The 17,889-nt window shown below is 45.6% G+C and overlaps 1 protein-coding gene across 1 annotated transcript; it reads right to left on the reverse strand.

Moving 5' to 3' along the window:
• Positions 1 to 10,369: 10,369 nt before the first annotated feature.
• On the reverse strand, positions 10,370 to 12,218 carry LOC141076405 (oocyte zinc finger protein XlCOF29-like). Its single transcript, XM_073563855.1, has 5 exons — positions 12,213 to 12,218; positions 11,111 to 11,302; positions 10,802 to 10,981; positions 10,596 to 10,719; positions 10,370 to 10,512 (listed from the first exon to the last, which is right to left on the reverse strand). The coding sequence occupies exons 1-5, from the start codon at positions 12,216 to 12,218 to the stop codon at positions 10,370 to 10,372; spliced, it is 645 nt and encodes a 214-aa protein (XP_073419956.1).
• Between the last annotated feature and the right edge of the window lie 5,671 nt (positions 12,219 to 17,889).

The raw sequence follows: 17,889 nt of genomic DNA on the forward strand, positions 1-17,889 counted from the left end.
GTGGGACTCCGACCTCCCTATTACCAGAAAGTTGTCTAGGTATGGGACGATCACTATGTCCCTGGAAGGCAGAAAAGACATTACTTCGGCCATTACTTTAGTGAATGTCCCTGGACATAGAGCACTTTAGTGAATGTCCCTGGACATAGGACATAGGTATGGGACGATCACTATGTCCCTGGAAGGCAGAAAAGACATTACTTCGGCCATTACTTTAGTGAATGTCCCTGGACATAGAGCACTTTAGTGAATGTCCCTGGACATAGAGCACTACGCTCAAATATTTTTGATACTCCCGAAGAATTGGGATGTGATAGTAGGCATCTTTTAAGTCTATCACTGCCATGAGGCAATGCTGGAACGGGATCTTTGTGGCCGTGTTGATTGACTCCATTTTGAAGGAGCAATTGTCTACCCACTGATTGAGTCTCCTCAGGTTGACAATGGTTCTCCAAGAGCCGTCTGTTTTTTGTATTAAGAAGAGGGGGGAGTAGAACCCCCTTCCTTCTTCTTGCACTGGGACTTCCTGTAGGACTTGTTTTTTCACTAGTCCCAAGACTTCAGTCTCCAGGGCCAGCTGTTGCTCTTGGGCTTTCCTTCTGCGTGTCATTATGAAGGTATGCCTGGGCGGACGGATGAATTTTATTTTTAAGCCATCCTTGATTATATTTAGGACCCATGTACTGGGGGAGATATTTGCCCAGGCGGAAAGAAAGAGAGAAAGCCTTCTCCCTACCTCCGGCCCAACGTCATTGGGTAGATTTTTTTGGAGGAAGTGGAGGGCCCTTTAAACATATAGCCTGATCCTCTTCTTTCTTTAAAGTCCCAGCTTTTTCTATCTCCCGGGGGACGACCCCTGTTAAATCTCCTCCTCCGAAAGGGCTGCTTTTTATGTTCTCCTGGAAATCGGGGAAAGCTTTTCTTCCTATCCCCCGCATGTTCCAAAATCTCTTCTAGTTTTTTCCCAAAGAGGAATTGGCCATCGCATGGAATGGAACATAACCTATGCTTTGATGGCAAATCTCCCGGACACCCTTTAAGCCACATGGCTCGTCTTGCCGCGTTTGACAGGCTTGCTGCTCTAGCTGTTAATCTTGTGGAGTCTGCAGAGGAATCTGCTAGGAAAGCCGCTGCTCCGTGCACCAGTGTCAAATTAGACAGAATTTCGTCCCTAGGAACTCTATCCTTGATCTGGTCCTCTATTTGTTGCAGCCAGACCATGAGGGCACGAGCGGTACAGGTACCAGCTATCGCTGGTTTCAATCCACCTGCTGAAGCTTCCCAGATGTGCTTCAGGAAACCGTCTGCTTTTTTGTCATGCGGGTCTTTCAACACGCCAGAGTCCTCTAATGGTAGGGATACCTTTTTTGAGGATCTGGCTATGGCCCCATCAATTTTTGGGACTTTTTCCCAGGCTTCTGAATCCTTCTGCTCAAAAGGATACCTCCTCTTTGATGCGGAAGGTAAGCCCCCTGACCTCTCCGTTTTTTTCCATTCCCTGTCAATTAGTGCTTTTATTTTATCATTTACAGGGAAGGTACGTTTTCGTTTTTTCTTCAGTCCTCCAAACATTACATCCTCTAATGATTTGGGAGCTTTTTCCTTTTTAAGTAGTAGCCCTAATCGCTCTGACCAGTTTTTCCACATCCTCTGTTGGGAAACATGGACGGCCGCCTAGATCGCTGTCCGAGGAGGATTCTGAGGACTGAGTAGAGGAAGAGGAGGTGGAGGGGGACAAGGATCTTTCCCGCCCCTTCTGCCTTGGCGAGGCCTCTGAATCGGAGCTTCTTCTACGATTTCTTTTATCTTTCTTTTTAAGGGCTGCCTTTAAGGAACCTTTCACCTCCTGTTGAATTAACTGTTTAAGGCTAGTCACCAAATCAGGGGTCTCCTCCTGTATAGTTTTATTTATACAGTCAGCGCAGAGGTCTTTCTGCCACTGATCTGCCAGCGGGTGTTTACATAGGGCGCATTCTCTATTTTTGGTTTTGCTGCTGGCCTTCCTCGACCCCTAGTGATCAAACAGAGAAAATGGAACCCCGTTACCATAAGGGTGACAATCACGTAGATCACTCACCACCGCTGTCAATTAGGGGTACCGATCTCGGAGGCTCCTCACATGCACTCGTGACGTTTCTCCTGGACGTCTGAGTCATGCCGATTGCGTTTATGACTGCCGCTCCCACCACTTGAGCGACTGCTCCTGGTATGTTGGCGGCTCGGCCTGGCATCTGGCGAGAGGTCTTGCTGCTGCTGACGCTGCTGCTGACGCTGCTCGTCTTGCCCCACTTCCATCATGAAGCCTTGGGCATGAGTGCGTCTTCTGTGGTCATCCCCCTTTTGTAAGGGGGATCCACTGCACTCTCCGCCTCCTCCGGTTATCCCACAGCCCCTCCCCCCGCCATGCCGCCGGGATCTCCTTTCGCCGGCCGGCGTTATTTTCTATGGGCGCCGCCATCTTGGATTGCCGGCGCCGCCTCCCGACGTCACGCAGGCACGCCCCCTCCCAGCGTGCCCTGCGTGTGACGTCAGGGGAGCGCGATCCCTGACGCTCCTGGATGCGGCAGAGGGGGAGAGGGTCGGCGCGGCTCCACGGCAGAGCCCCAGGACCCCAGGCCGTGCTGCTTCTGCACCCGCTCGGATGCTGAGCCCCCTGGGGACCCGCGGACGGTGCTTCCCTCCCCCGACGCATGGCGCCCAGGACCCTGCCTGTTCTTCCATGCCGGCACAAGAGAGGGGCAGGTACGTGTTCCTTCAGTACACGGGTCCCTGTCAGGACAGGAAACCCAACTGAAGCGAGGGAGAGGTACCGCCCTTTTATCTTCAGTAGGGTTCCTGTCCTGACTGGGCGGATCCCCTCTCTCATGTGTGCCGTCATGGGAGACAGGAAAAAGTAAATGTTTATTTTTTTCCTTCCACATTCCATTCATTCCTGTGAAACACCTGAAGGGTTAATAAACTTTTTGAATGTGGTTTTGAGCACCTTGAGGGGTGCAACTTTTAGAATGGTGTCACTTTTGGGTATTTTCTGTCATATTGACCCCTCAAATTCACTTCAAATGTGAAGTGGTCCATAAAAAATGGCTTTGTGAATTTTGTAAAAATGAGAAATCGCTGGTCAACTTTTAACCCTTATATCTTCCTACCAAAAAAAATTCTGTTTCCAAAACAATCTCAGAATCACCAAGATACGTTGAAACCTTTTAGAGTTATGATCTCATAAAGTGACACTGGTCAGAATTGAAAAAATTGGACCGGTCACGAAGGCAAAAACAGGCTCTGGCGCGAAATGTTTAATATTTTGTTGCACAACCTTTTGAGGCAATCACTGCAATCAAACAATTCCTGTAACTGTCAATGAGACTTCTGCACCTCTCGACAGGTATTTTGGCCCACTCCTCAAGAGCAACTGCTCCAGTTGTCTCGTGTTTGAAGGTTGCCTTTTCCAGACGACACGTTTCAGCTCTTTCCAAAGTTGCTCAATAGGATTTAGGTCAGGGCTCATAGAAGGCCACTTCAGAATAGTCCAATGTTTTCCTCTTATCCATTCTTGGGTGTTTTTAGCTGTGTGCTTTTTGTCTTTATCCTGTTACAAGACCCATGACCTGCGACTGAGACCAAGCTTTCTGACACTGGGCAGCACATTTCTCTCTAGAATCCCTTGAGAGTCTTCAGATTTCATTGTACCCTGCACAGATTCTAGAAACCCTGCGCCAGACGCAGCAAAGCAGCCCCAGAGCATAACAGTGCCTCCTGCATGTTTCACAGTAGGGACAGTGTTCTTTACTTGACATGCTGAGCTGATGTGCCTTGCCAAAAAGTTCCATTTTTGTCTCATCTGTCCATAGGACATTCTCCCAGAAGCTTTGTGGTTTGTCAACATGTAGTTTGGCATAATCCATAAATTGGCTTATGACATTTCGCTGACCCCTCATTGACCTGCCCCTATTATTACATAATGCATATAATAGCACTGATATTATTGTTGATAATGCCTATAATATTGTGGCTATAGTGAGGCTTAGAAAAAAAATTACATCCAGCAAATTGTCACCGGCGATGGCGGCGCCTGCGCAGTAGCATATATAAAAAAACAAAAAACAAATCTGAACTGAGAAAAGTAAGTTAATGTGTATGCACAATGTAAGTGCATATTAACACATGACCATTAACCAGAGAAAACGAAAAGCAAAAAACACAAATATCCTGCACTAAAAGTAAAAAATATACTGCAAATAATACATAAAGGTAATAATAATGAGGGTATTTAGTAAACATAATTTTGATCAAAATAATGTACAAGCCATCCCGCCACGTCACGGCAACCCTTGTGGGACAGTCCCTACTCTAGTATTCAGTATTTGTGCATTCAGTGCATATATGGGTGTGACCGCCCTCTTTCTGAGCTGGGAAAGCCATCCAGTCTGGCCTAAGCTGTTACTAGTGGTTCAGCCGCTCGACCCTTATTCACATTCACGTCACTTGGCAAGTGAAAAGGTTTTAAATACTAGAGTAGGGACTGTCCCACAAGGGTTGCCGTGACGTGGCGGGATGGCTTGTACATTATTTTGATCAAAATTATGTTTACTAAATACCCTCATTATTACCTTTATGTATTATTTGCAGTATATTTTTTACTTTTAGTTCAGGATATTTGTGTTTTTTGCTTTCAGTAGCGTCTATAAGTAAGAGATAGATGCTACTGGACAGACGCCGCCGGTGACATTTTGCTGGATGTAATTTTTTTTCTAAGCCTCACAATAGCCACAATATTATAGGCATTATCACCAATAATATCAATGCTATTATATGCATTATGTAATAATGGGGGCAGGTCAGTGAGGGGTCAGCGACCTGTCATAAGCCAATACAGAGGAATATGTAATCAGAGCACCACATAAAGCCCCGCCCACAGCCCCGCCCCAGAGCACAAGAATCTCTTTAACTGAAAACTACAAATAAAGATTAACCCCTTAAGGACCAAGCCATTTTGTAGGTTGATGACAGGCCTTAATTTTGAAATCGGACCACTGTCACTTTATGTGGCTATAACTCTGGAACGCTTCAACAGATCCCACTGATTCTGACAATGTTTTTTTCGGGACATTTTGTACTTCATGTTAGTGGTAAAATTTATTCGATATAATGCGTTTATTTATGAAAATGTCACAAAGGAGGAAGAAAAAGACCGGGTTTTTTTCAATGTATCCACGCTGACCACACAAGGACAGAAAAATTCTTCATAGCTGTATTGTGCCGACGCCTTTCGTGGCAGATCTGCCACTTCCTCAGGGCCAAAGAATTATAGTATCTGATTACAGCAGCAGTTTTAAACAAAATCTTCATGACATCACAATTACATGCAAAAAGACATCACTTCCTGTGGAAACGCCCTGAGGAAGTGGCAGATCTGCCACGAAACGCGTCAGCACAATAAAGCTATGAAGAATTTTTCTGTCCTTGTGTGGTCAGCGCGGATACATTGAAAAACTCGGTCTTTTTCTTCCTCCTTTGTGACATTGGTATCTACAGGAGTCTGCAGCGACCACTGGTTCCTTTCACATTCTGCAAGGGGTTGTGACTGTTCACAACCTGTAACGGTGAGTGCACTAACCATGTATTGTCACCCAAAAAATTACTTTTATTGCCCTATGGGCGCTTTCTTTCCTTAATTTTTTATTTATGAAATTAAAAATAATGGAGATTTGTCAAAAATTTTGAAAATTTTGCAATTTCCAAACATTTCATTTTTATGCCCTTAAATCAGAGAGTGATGTCACACAAAATAGTTAATAAATAACATTTCCCACATGTCTACTTTACATCAGCACAATTTTGGAAACATAATTTTTTTTTGTTAGGAAGTTATAAGGGTTAAAAGTTGACCAGCGATTTCTCATTTTTCTAACAAAATTTACAAACCTATTTTTTTAGGGACCACCTCAAATTTGAAGTGAGTTTGAGGGGTCTATATGGCAGAAAATACCCAAAAGTGACACCATTCTAAAATCTGCACCCCTCAACGTGCTCAAAACCACATTCAAGAAGTTTATTAACCCTTCAGGTGCTTCACAATAATTGAAGCAACGTGGAAGGAAAAAATGAACATTTAACTCTTTTTCCCAAAGATTTTAATTCAAACACAATTTTTTTTTATTTTGTCAAGGGCATCAAGAGAAAATGAACCACAATATGTGTTGCGTAATTTCTCCTGAGTATATCAATATCCCATGTGTGGAGGAAGACCAATCTTTAGGCGCACGGCAGAAGGGAAGGAGCATCATTTGGGGTTTTGAATGTCAAATTGGCTGGAATCGAGAGGGGATGCCATGTCACGCGTGGAGAGCCCCTGATGCACCTCAACAGTGGAAACTCCCCTTAATTGACCCCATTTTGGAAACTAGACCCCCCAAAGAACTTATCTAGATGTGTGGTGAGCACTTTGAACCCCCAAGGAATTCACAGAAGTTTATAACAAAGAGCCATAAAATTAAAAAATCATATTTTTTCCAAAAAAAATCTTTTCACCCCCAATTTTTATTTTCCTAACTGTAACAGGACCCCAAAAGTTATTGAGCGATTTGTCCTGAGTACGCTGATACCTGATATGTGTGGGTAAATCACTGTTTGGGCGCATGACAGAGCTTGGAAGGGAAGGAGCACCATTTGACTTTTTCAATGCAAAATTGGCTGGAATTCAGATCGGGCGCCATGTTGCGTTTGGAAAGCCCCTGATGTGCCCAAACAGTGGAAACCCCCCACAAGTGACCCCATTTTGGAAACTAGACCCCCCAAAGAGCTTATCTAGATGTGTGGTGACACTGGTGAGCACTTTGAACCCCCAAGGGCTTCACAGAAGTTAATAACGTAAAATTAAAAATCATATTTTTTTTTAACACAAAAATGATCTTTTTGCCCCTAAATTTTTATTTTCCCAAGGGTAACAGGTGAAATAGAATACCAAAAGTTGTTGTGCAATTAGTCCTGAGTACTCTGATACTCCATATGTGGGATAAACCACTGTGATCGCCTTACTGCGATCTTTGGGAGGCAGAATGAACAAATCCACAAATGGTGAAGAATTGGCTGTATTTTTACGCCGTTCCTCGTACGGTATTAGTGATATGGCGACTTTATTCCTCGGGTCGGTGCGATTACAGCGATAACAGATTTATATCCTTTTTCATGTTTAACTTCTGTCACACACTAAAAGACGCTTTTTTGTAAGAAGTTTTTGCATCACTGTATTTTGAGGGTTATAATTTTCCCATATTTTGGCCCACATAGTTATGTGAGGGCTTGCTTTTTGCGGGGCGACGGTTTTATTGGTACCATTTTCGGGCACATGATGTTTTTTGATCGCTTTCTATTCTGATTTATGTATTAGGGGATTTTTTTTTATTATTTTATTATTTTTTTTTTTTTTTTAATTTTTTTACCTTGTCCCTTTATGGGATTTTCACTTTTTTTTTAATTTGGCTGCAGGTATAATGCATTGTACTGCTCCAGCATTGCAATGTATTATACCTATGGAGAAAGCTTCTGAGACCATGCTGTGAGTCATCACGGCAGAGATCGGGCCCTGCGATTACATCGCGGGGCTGCCGATCTGAAGGCAGAGGGAGCCCCCGACCCTCTGCCTCCCCCCTGAACTCTGCAATCGCAGGAATCAGGGGGTTAACAGCCAGGGGCGGACACGGATGCCGCTCCTGGCAGTTAGTGCAGGAAGCTCAGCCACCGGCAGCGCTGAGCTCCTGCACTGACTGAGTGGTAGATGTTGAAATTTCAGCATCTTCTGCCTGATCATTCTGTGATTGGTCAGTCAGACTGACTGACCAATCACAGCGTTTTGGGTGCGGGGACTTACGGCATGGTTCCCCGCACCTCTGCCCATGCCTGTCAGCTGTCTGTTTTTACATGCAGTGACAGTTTAAATGCAGGACGGACACAGTCTGTCATGGTGCGGGAACGGACATCCTGCCATGATGGACTGTGTCCATCCTTGGACGTTAAGGGGTTAAACAACAGTAAACCTGAGTGGCCCTCATTTATGGTGGACCATTGGAGCTACTATGACTCCTGACTAGAGAGAATAATATTGCTCCCCATTTCAGGAGAGATTGTGCAGTAATCTGAATTCCTTAGGATCAGAAACAATGTAATTTATGATGTGGAGTGACTCCATGACACCAGGGCTGGAGCCAACATATCTCCTGCAGGCGGGAATAAATGTATATTACAGCCCTCAGCCACGCACAGCTTAGAGATCTATCAGGGCACAGGTGGAATGTTTGTCCTGGAGATTCTCACAATCCTCCTTGAAGTTAGTTGGTTTTAATACAAATGGAAAAGTCAGGATAAAGGGAAACTCTGCTGTTATTGGTCAGAAATTCACACTTGGCCTCACTGCACATTTACTGCTGTCGCTCATAAAAGGGAAGTTTGGCCAGAAAGACTGGACCTCGTCTTGTAGGGACCATGAGACATTCAGCAGCACAGAAGGGAGAGAAGATTCATCCGATAAGATCTCAGGGATCTAGGAAGCCAACAGCATCATTACCCTCCGCTTTCTCTTACAGGCCCAGCATAAGATTTTTCTCCAAGTGATTTTCTATCTTGTCAGCACATTCTACGTACGCTGTCATTTGGCTTTATAGTTACAGATCTGGGCAGGTAACGGTCAGCGTCTCCTAATGTGAAGGAGAGAATGGCTAATGAAATCAATTATTAAACCTTATACAAGTCAGTTCAGATATGGTGTACCAAGATGGCATCTGTGTCTTCAGACAACACCCCGGAAGGAATTCTTAGAATGCAGAAGCTGAGATACTGGATACCATATGTGGAAGTGAAGCTGAAATGGACCTATCATAGACTGACACTGGCTACTCAGAAGATGGTGTGACACCCATTTCCTGTATCTTTGTCTTGAGAATAAACTTTAGTTGTGTGCAAGCCTTTACTAAGAAAGGAGTAGACATCTAACTCTGAGCTCAGTGTGACTCTATAAGCGCGCACTCGGCCTATATTGGGTCAGGTACGAGCAATCATATAGATCTCGCTTTAAGGTATCAACCTCACACTAATCCCAGGAGGTAGGTGGATCCTCCAGGTCGTACGTTCTATAGAATAGGGCTTTCAATCTTTCAATACGCAAAGTCATTTGAACAGTTTTGGGTGGAGGAGAATGTTGTGGTCTAGAGGCAAAATGGTGATCATGGTAATATGGCCCGACTGTTATGAATGAGTCACCGTAGGAGGCAAAAACAGAAATACTAGCTAAGTCCAGAAACCCAGAGAAGTTGGCAGCTATCGGATTGCAGACCCCTGAACCTATCAACAACAACTAGCAGTAGCTGTGGGGGGTTCCTACGGTGCCCTAGACCCCTCGATCACAGCCGGAGAACTAAATAGCCTAAAGACAGAAAGGGAAATCTAAACTGCCCCAGAGCAGACCCCAAAGCAATAGGCAGCCCCCAACATATAATGAAGGTGAAGCAAGATGAAAAAACACTAACACAGATAGAAAGATAGGCTGAGCAAATGATGGGGCCCAAGCTAACTAAATAGGACAGGATAGAAAAGCTGCTGTCTGCAATCCGCAAAAACCCTATCAAAACAAGAGCCAACAGACTGATAGGGAAAAAAGCCCTGAAGACGCTAGGCTTCAAAAAGACTATATCAGTACTCAGGTATTTTCTGAAGACAGAGCAAAAAGACAAAAAGGAATTCAGCTCACCCCAGCAGGGAATGGCAGAAATCCAGAAAAACAAGGCAAAACAAAACCAAAACACAAATGCAAAAAGCAGAGCAGAAAACTTAGCTTTTGAGGAGCAGGAATCAGACTGGTCTCCTAGAATCCCTTAGAGAAATCACAGCAAGGCAGAAGGGCGTCGGCTGCCTTATATCCAGTCAGCAATTCCTGTCACCCAGTCATCATCTACCTGCTCAGGTGCTTGGTAATCAGCCTCACTACCTTCCTTCACCAGAAGAGGGAGTTCATCAGACCTCAATGGTGAAGGGGAAAATGAACTCACAACACCCGACTACACCACCGATAAAGCAGCCACAGCCGGTGACTGAGAGGAATCTGTGAAGTTTCTGCATTTAGTGGTTACTACTCACCTGGGTAGTCATATGTGGGAATCTCCTCTTTACACCACTCATCACCCCTCACATATGTCTCTGTAGTATTAATATGGGTCAGATCTTCAACCTGAAACAAATATTGTAAAAGTCACCGACAGATGGAGAAGTCCCATCTATGATCAGCTCTAATCCTGCCATCTCCACCGTTCTCATTACACAAGAATAAAACATATAATACTGGTGGATAAAACAAGACTGAGCACAAGACCTTCACAGCCGTCTACACATCATAGGGGAGATCTCCTGACACCTTCTCTCCATCTACCTGATGATCCTGAGGAGCACTGGGATCTTCTTGGTTACAGTCCTGTGGAAGAAGAGGACGGGGACATCTCTCTGGTGTTGTCCTCTTACTGGATAGATCTGGAGGAAACACATACAGGGACTGAATTCATTCTCTACATACAGATAATTATAGGCCGTGTGTATTTAGTCCTGTCTATTACCTGGAGATGTGAGGGGCTGGGGAACCTCCATTATGACGTTCTTGTACTGATCTTTGTGTCCTTCTAAATACTCCCACTGCTCCATGGAGAAATAGACAGCAACATCCTGACACCTTATAGGAACCTGACACACACAATGATACGTCATCCACCCGATCTCTTCATAGTGTTACTGTATAATGTCCCAGCATTCCCAGCAGTGTCACCTCTCCAGTCAGCAGCTCAATCATCTTGTAGGTGAGTTTTAGGATCTTCTGGTCATTGATGTCCTCACGGATCAGGGGGTGAGGTGGAGGCCCCGTGATTGGGTTCAGTGGTCTTCCCCATCCCTCAGACACAGGGTCCTGACAGCGATCACTAGAGGTCTTCTTCACCACTGTGTAATCCTGGTTATGGAGAGACACATTAATAAATCTCACTCCAGACATTTCCAGAGTCCTCACCTCTCCAGTTCTGTCCATCTGTTATTCCCATAGATAAGAATGATGTAATGTGACGTCATCAGAATCTCTCACCTCTCCAGTGAGCCGGAAGAGGATCTCTAGGGTGAGGTGTAACATCCTCTCCGCCATCTTGTCTCTGTCCATATCCATCCTTGATGGGTAAATCAGGAAAATTCTCTTTTGTAGAAGATCTTCACTGAGAGGATCCGATATTGTAGAGACCCGAATGAGAAGAAGATGATCCGATGTAACATCATAAGAATCCTGTGTAATAATACAATTACTAGAGATAATAAGGGAAACATATGAGGAGATTTATTATCTTACTGGGTTTAGTTTTCTTCCCTGACATCTACTAATAAAACCTATATATTTAGGCCACAGACAACAAGCAGTTTCCTCCTCGGAGTCGGCAGCTGAACACGTTCCTCATAGACTCATCTTCCATAACGCTAATTCTCGTCTCATTACCGACACTGGAATCGGCATTAGCAATACTGCAGGAGATATTCATTACACGCGACATGAGAAATAACTCCTTCATGATGAGGACGACATCTTCATCTTCTACTGCGGCTCTAGAGACAGATGTGGCCAGAGTCGGTCACTGCCTCCATCCCCACCGGCCGTCTATATGAAGGTTTCCCGTCTTCCCCGCACTGGAATCTTCTCTCACGTTAGATCTCAGCTCTGAGTCACACACAGAAGTTTGAGGCTTTTAGAAAAGATTTTTAGTTTCCACAATCAACGCGGACAGAAATGATCTGATCGCAAAGTCTCCATGTACAGTGATTTATGGGGATTATTTCTGGCCTTAGGCTTTCCTATATTACAAGAAAAACTCCAGAAAAAGCCGATATTAAAATGTTTCTAAAGAAAATTGGCGCCAACAATTCTTGTAAGAAGAAAAAAATAAGAAAAAAGCAGAAGACACATTTTATAATGTTTAACATGTTAAACATTTATTAAAAAGAAATTGATCTTTTTGTACCCCAGAACATAGATGTACACCGCAGGGACGGCACAGATGAGGCTTGTCCACAAACCCTGACAGTTTAACCCCTTGCTGCTGTGGAAAGCAAGCATGACATCTAAGAAGGTGTGACAGAGTTCGGCTGAATGCCCCCCGCCTTCAAGTACTCGATAGTATGGGGCGGCCTAGTTACTCCGATACTTGCATGCCTAATAATAGGGTCTGGGCTGCAATGTATGAAGGTATATTAGGCCGGGCCAGAGGCAGCGTCCAATAAACATAGTGTTTGATGAGTGTGACCAACTTTTTACTATTGAGGCCGCCTATGCTGCATCAATAGTAAAAGATAGAATGTAAAAAATAATAATAAAAAAAATATTGTTATTCTCACCTTCCCGCCTCTCTCCACGCTCCCGGTTCCAGTAATCCTTTGCGACAATTACCGAGATGACGTCCGTTCTCGCGGGATCGCGATGTCTCACGGTCATTCGTGATGACATCGTGCAAATGACCGCGAGACTTCGCGATCCCGCGAGAACGGACGTCATCGCTCGCAAAGTATTACTGGGACCGGGAGCGTGGAGAGAGGCGGGAAGGCTGCGCGGGACGTCGGAAGGTGAGAATAACAATATTTTTTATTTTAAATTCTATTTTTTACAGGGATATGGTACCCAGAGCCCGGAGGACAGTCTCCTCTCCTCCGGACCGTGGGTACCATCTGCAAATGTTCTGCTTACTTTTCGCATGGTGTGCACAGCCACATGTGGAAAGTAAGCAGAACAATGCATTCCTATGGGTGCGGGATCGCCGCGATTCCACAAAATTAATGAGCATGCTGCGGTTTTTACAGCGAAGCTATTCCGCCACGGTAAAAAACGCAGCATTAGCACAGCATTGCGGAATCCCATAGGAATGAATGGGATGCTTATTTTTCGTGGCAAAATCGTGCGGGTAAAACCGCCACGGAAACGCGAAAAAACCGCCACGTGTGAACTCAGCCTAAAAGTGGAAAAAATATCACAGTTTCAGCAACAAGAAATATCCATCACTATATGGCAAGCAGAGTCACTGCACAATGTTAGTTACGTCACGGCCATAACTACTTTATTATACGCTATTATCCTGTACACAGTGGAGTAGATAGAAATCACAGATCCCACAGCAATAGCTGGAATTGGACCCTCCAATGTAAAGAAAAAAAAAAATCTATCTATATACACGGTTAAAAAAAATAAAGGGAACACTTAAACAGAATATAACTCCAAGTAAATCAAACTTCTGTGAAATCAAACTGTCCACTTATTTGAATGTTGTTTGTGCTTTCATACTCGTGGTAACCTGAGACGGACTCTACAACCCACACAAGTGGCTCAGGTAGTGCAGCTCATCCAGGATGGCACATCAATGCGAGCTGTGGCAAGAAGGTTTGCTGTGTCTGTCAGCGTTGTGTCCAGAGGCGCTACCAGGAGACAGGCCAGTACACCAGGAGATATGGAGGGGGCCGTATGAGGGCCAGTACACTAGGATATGTGGAGGGGGTCGTATGAAGGCATCAGCCTAGCAGCAGGACCGCTACTTCCACCTTTATGCAAGGAGGAACAGGAGGAGCACTGCCAGAGCCCTGCAAAATGATCTTCAGCAGGCCACAAATGTTCATGTGTCTGCACAAACGGTAAGAAACCGACTCCATGAGGATGGTCTGAGGGCCCGACGTCCACAGATGGGGTTGTGCTCACAGCCCAACACCGTACAGGACGCTTGGCATTTGCCACAGAACACCAGGATTGGCAAATTCGCCACTGGTGACCTGTGCTCTTCACAGATGGAAGCAGGTTCTCACTGAGCACATGTGACAGACGTGACAGAGTCTGGAGACGCCGTGGAGAGCGATCTGCTGTCTGCAACATCCTTCAGCATGACCGGTTTGGCAGTGGTCAGTAATGGTGTGGGGTGGCATTTCTTTGGAGGCCGCACGATGTTGGGCTGTGAGCACAACCCCCATGGAGACACAATTGTGCCTTTACCTGGAGATAAATTCCCAGTGGGGGCAATTTCCAAAATGCAATAACTTAAGTGGGGAATTCAGCTCTTTTCGCACTTAAGGGATCTGTATATGGAGTCTACAAACTACAGTGGGGAAATAAGGATTTGTTACGCTGCCAATTTTGGGGCTAAAGTCACATTTTTGTGAGGAAAAAAGTAAAATTGTCATTTTTTCCTTCCACATTGCTGAAATCCCTGTTACACTATCCGAATTCAGATATTGTCCTGTCAGAAAGGAGAATACAGGGAGCAAAAGGGTTAATAGGACTCACAGGAGGAACCGGCCCAGAAAGCAGAAGATCCAGGAGTGTCCGCCACATATATGACTGCTCTGTGCACACAGGACCTGTGATGAGGTCACAGGAGGGGAGGAGTCAGGGGTCACATGATCAGGGCCCTCAGTGTGTGCAGGACTCAGTGTGCTGGAGCGCTCCCGATAATCAGCTGCGTGTGTCGCGCTGTGTGATAGTCACAGCACCTGCATGGAGAGCGACACATGCAGCTGATTATCGGGAGCGCTCCAGGGATCCGGGGTCCCGATGCAGCTATTCGGTAAGTGATATTAGCCAATAACAACTTCTCCGACGATATTCGCTCATCTCTAGTAATAACAGCTCAAAGACATTCACCAAACTTTTCATTAAGTTTAATAGCAAGACCCTATTAAATATTGAGCACCAGCGGGATGAAGCATTGACAGCGGCATGTAAAAGTGTGGGCGCCCCTGGTCAAAATGACCGTTATTGTGAGCAGTAGTAAGATGAAGATGAAATGATCTCTAAAAGGCCGAACCTCTAAGATGGCACATGGCCTTTGTATTTTAGGCAAAAATAATAATAAAACATATATATATATAAACTTTTGTACAATTTCATAATTGCAAAAAGGAGAAAGGGCGATGCAAAAATTCGGGTACCTTTAGAGATTTGTGTACTGAGATAATTTTGATCAAGATTTCACACCTTAATTAGCTTGTTAGGGTTATGGTGAGATCACATGGTGACCAGGAGCTACAGTCTGAGGAAAGGGCTAAAAAGCCTTCACTAGACCCCAGTACAGCTGTATAATGAGGCCCAGGCTTTATAGTGAAGGGACAGGAGTGAGGGCCTGTGCCCAGGAGCTACAGTCTGAGGAAAGGGCTAAAAAGCCTTCACTAGACCCCTGTACAGCTGTATAATGAGGCCCAGGCTTTATAGTGAAGGGACAGGAGTGAGGGCCTGTTCCCAGGAGCTACAGTCTGAGGAAAGGGCTAAAAAGCCTTCACTAGACCCCTGTACAGCTGTATAATGAGGCCCAGGCTTTATAGTGAAGGGACAGGAGTGAGGGCCTGTGCCCAGGAGCTACAGTCTGAGGAAAGGGCTATAAAGCCTTCACTAGACCCCTGTACAGCTGTATAATGAGGCCCAGGCTTTATAGTGAAGGGACAGGAGTGAGGGCCTGTGCACAGGAGCTACAGACTGAGGAAAGGGCTAAAAAGCCTTCACTAGACCCCTGTACAGCTGTATAACGAGGCCCAGGCTTTATAGTGAAGGGACAGGAGTGAGGGCCTGTTCCCAGGAGCTACAGTCTGAGGAAAGGGCTAAAAAGCCTTCACTAGACTCCTGTACAGCTGTATAATGAGGACCAGGCTTTATAGTGAAGGGACAGAAGTGAAGGCCTGTTCCCAGGAGCTAAAGTCTGAGGAAATGGCTATAAAGCCTTCACTAGACTCCTGTACAGCTGTATAATGAGGCCCAGGCTTTATAGTGAAGGGACAGGAGTGAGGGCCTGTTCCCAGGAGCTACAGTCTGAGGAAAGGGCTAAAAAGCCTTCACTAGACCCCTGTACAGCTGTATGACGAGGCCCAGGCTTTATAGTGAAGGGACAGGAGTGAGGGCCTGTTCCCAGGAGCTACAGTCTGAGGAAAGGGCTAAAACGCCTTCACTAGACCCCTGTACAGCTGTATAATGAGGCCCAGGCTTTATAGTGAAGGGACAGGAGTGAGGGCCTGTGCCCAGGAGCTACAGTCTGAGGAAAGGGCTAAAAAGCCTTCACTAGACCCCTGTACAGCTGTATAATGAGGCCCAGGCTTTATAGTGAAGGGACAGGAGTGAGGGCCTGTGCCCAGAAGCTAGACTGAGGAAAGGGTTAAAAAGCCTTCACTTGACCCCTGTACAGCTGTATAATGAGGCCCAGGCTTTATAGTGAAGGGACAGGAGTTAGGGCCTGTTCCCAGGAGCTACAGTCTGAGGAAAGGGCTAAAAAGCCTTCACTAGACCCCTGTACAGCTGTATAATGAGGACCAGGCTTTATAGTGAAGGGACAGGAGTGAGGGCCTGTGCCCAGGAGCTAGACTGAGGAAAGGGTTAAAAAGCCTTCACTTGACCCCTGTACAGCTGTATAATGAGGCCCAGGCTTTATAGTGAAGGGACAGGAGTTAGGGCCTGTTCCCAGGAGCTACAGTCTGAGGAAAGGGCTAAAAAGCCTTCACTAGACCCCTGTACAGCTGTATAATGAGGCCCAGGCTTTATAGTGAAGGGACAGGAGGGAGAAAAGTGGGGAAAGGAGCCAGAAGAGCCGGACTGCCCATCACTAACCTGCAGAGCCGCACTCCACATATATGGCTGCTCTGTGCACAGGACCTGTGATGAGGTCACAGGAGGGGAGGAGTCAGGGGTCATATGATCTCCGGAGTGCAGACCTCCATGGAGCCTTCTCCTCAGTCAGTGACATTCCTGCCATTATTCGCCCCTCACTACTGGCACAATTACTCCGCGCCGCCTTCTCTACACAGTGTTATGTGTGGAATGTAACGTGTGGTTTCTCTGGAGGGAAATAGACCCCACACAGGAGGGAATTCTCACCAGTTACCGGCCGTCTACTATATGGCGGCATATGATTGTGCTATCGACTCCACACCAGGAGCTAAAATGCCCAAATCTCTAATGTAACCGCTATAAGAGAAGATATAACAAATTTCCCCTAAACTCACACAGCGGAGGAGGCCTCACTTGGAGCAATGTGACTCGCGCACAGAAAATCTATTCCCGGTTCTGTGATAAGTTATCGGCCGACAGGAAGAAGAAAGGTCTGAATTACAGCCCAGACTGGAGGAGAAACTGCAGGAGTTAGAATTGGCCAATCAGCGCTCTTCACCCCTATACTTATCTACACAAATACAAGATATGAAATGACAATTAGACGCCATTCTCACCACCAGAACGGAGAGGCGCTAACTTGGAGTAAAGCCGTGTTTTATCACCATGCCAATAAGCCTAATAAGATGCCGCTCGTAAGCTCAGAATGAGAGAGTCACTGCATATAATCTCCTCTATAAAAGACCCTAAGGGTCAGACCTCAGCCCACCCCGATGTCATGTATAGCACTTATAATGAATACCCCCAGAGTTTGTATTCCCCCCACAATCACCCCCCCCTCACTACTGGAGTCATTCCTTCACACACTACATCTACCTACACTGACTGAGTCCGCGGCACAACAACTCCATTTACACATCTCTGAGGAGGAAATAGTTTCATCAATCAAAAAACTAAAAAGAGGAAAGGCCCCGGGGCCGGATGGTCTTACAGCAATATATTATAAAAAATGCAGCGATGTGCTGACACCACATATAAAAACCTCTGTAATTCACTACTAAATGGCTCACAGCTGCCCCCTGAGCTCTACGTGGCGCATGTAACCGTAATCCCTAATCCTAAGAAAGATCATCTCACCACAAATTATAGACCTATATCCCTCTTATACATTGACTTCAAAATCTTTACATCCATTGTGACAGGATCAATAAAATCCTCCCTCACCTCATCCATCGGGGTCAGGTTGGTTTTATACCAGC

This window comes from Dendrobates tinctorius, unplaced genomic scaffold, assembly GCF_039654945.1.
Source record: "Dendrobates tinctorius isolate UK_male_01 unplaced genomic scaffold, ASM3965494v1 ptg000404l, whole genome shotgun sequence".
NCBI classification, from domain to species: Eukaryota; Metazoa; Chordata; class Amphibia; order Anura; family Dendrobatidae; genus Dendrobates; species Dendrobates tinctorius.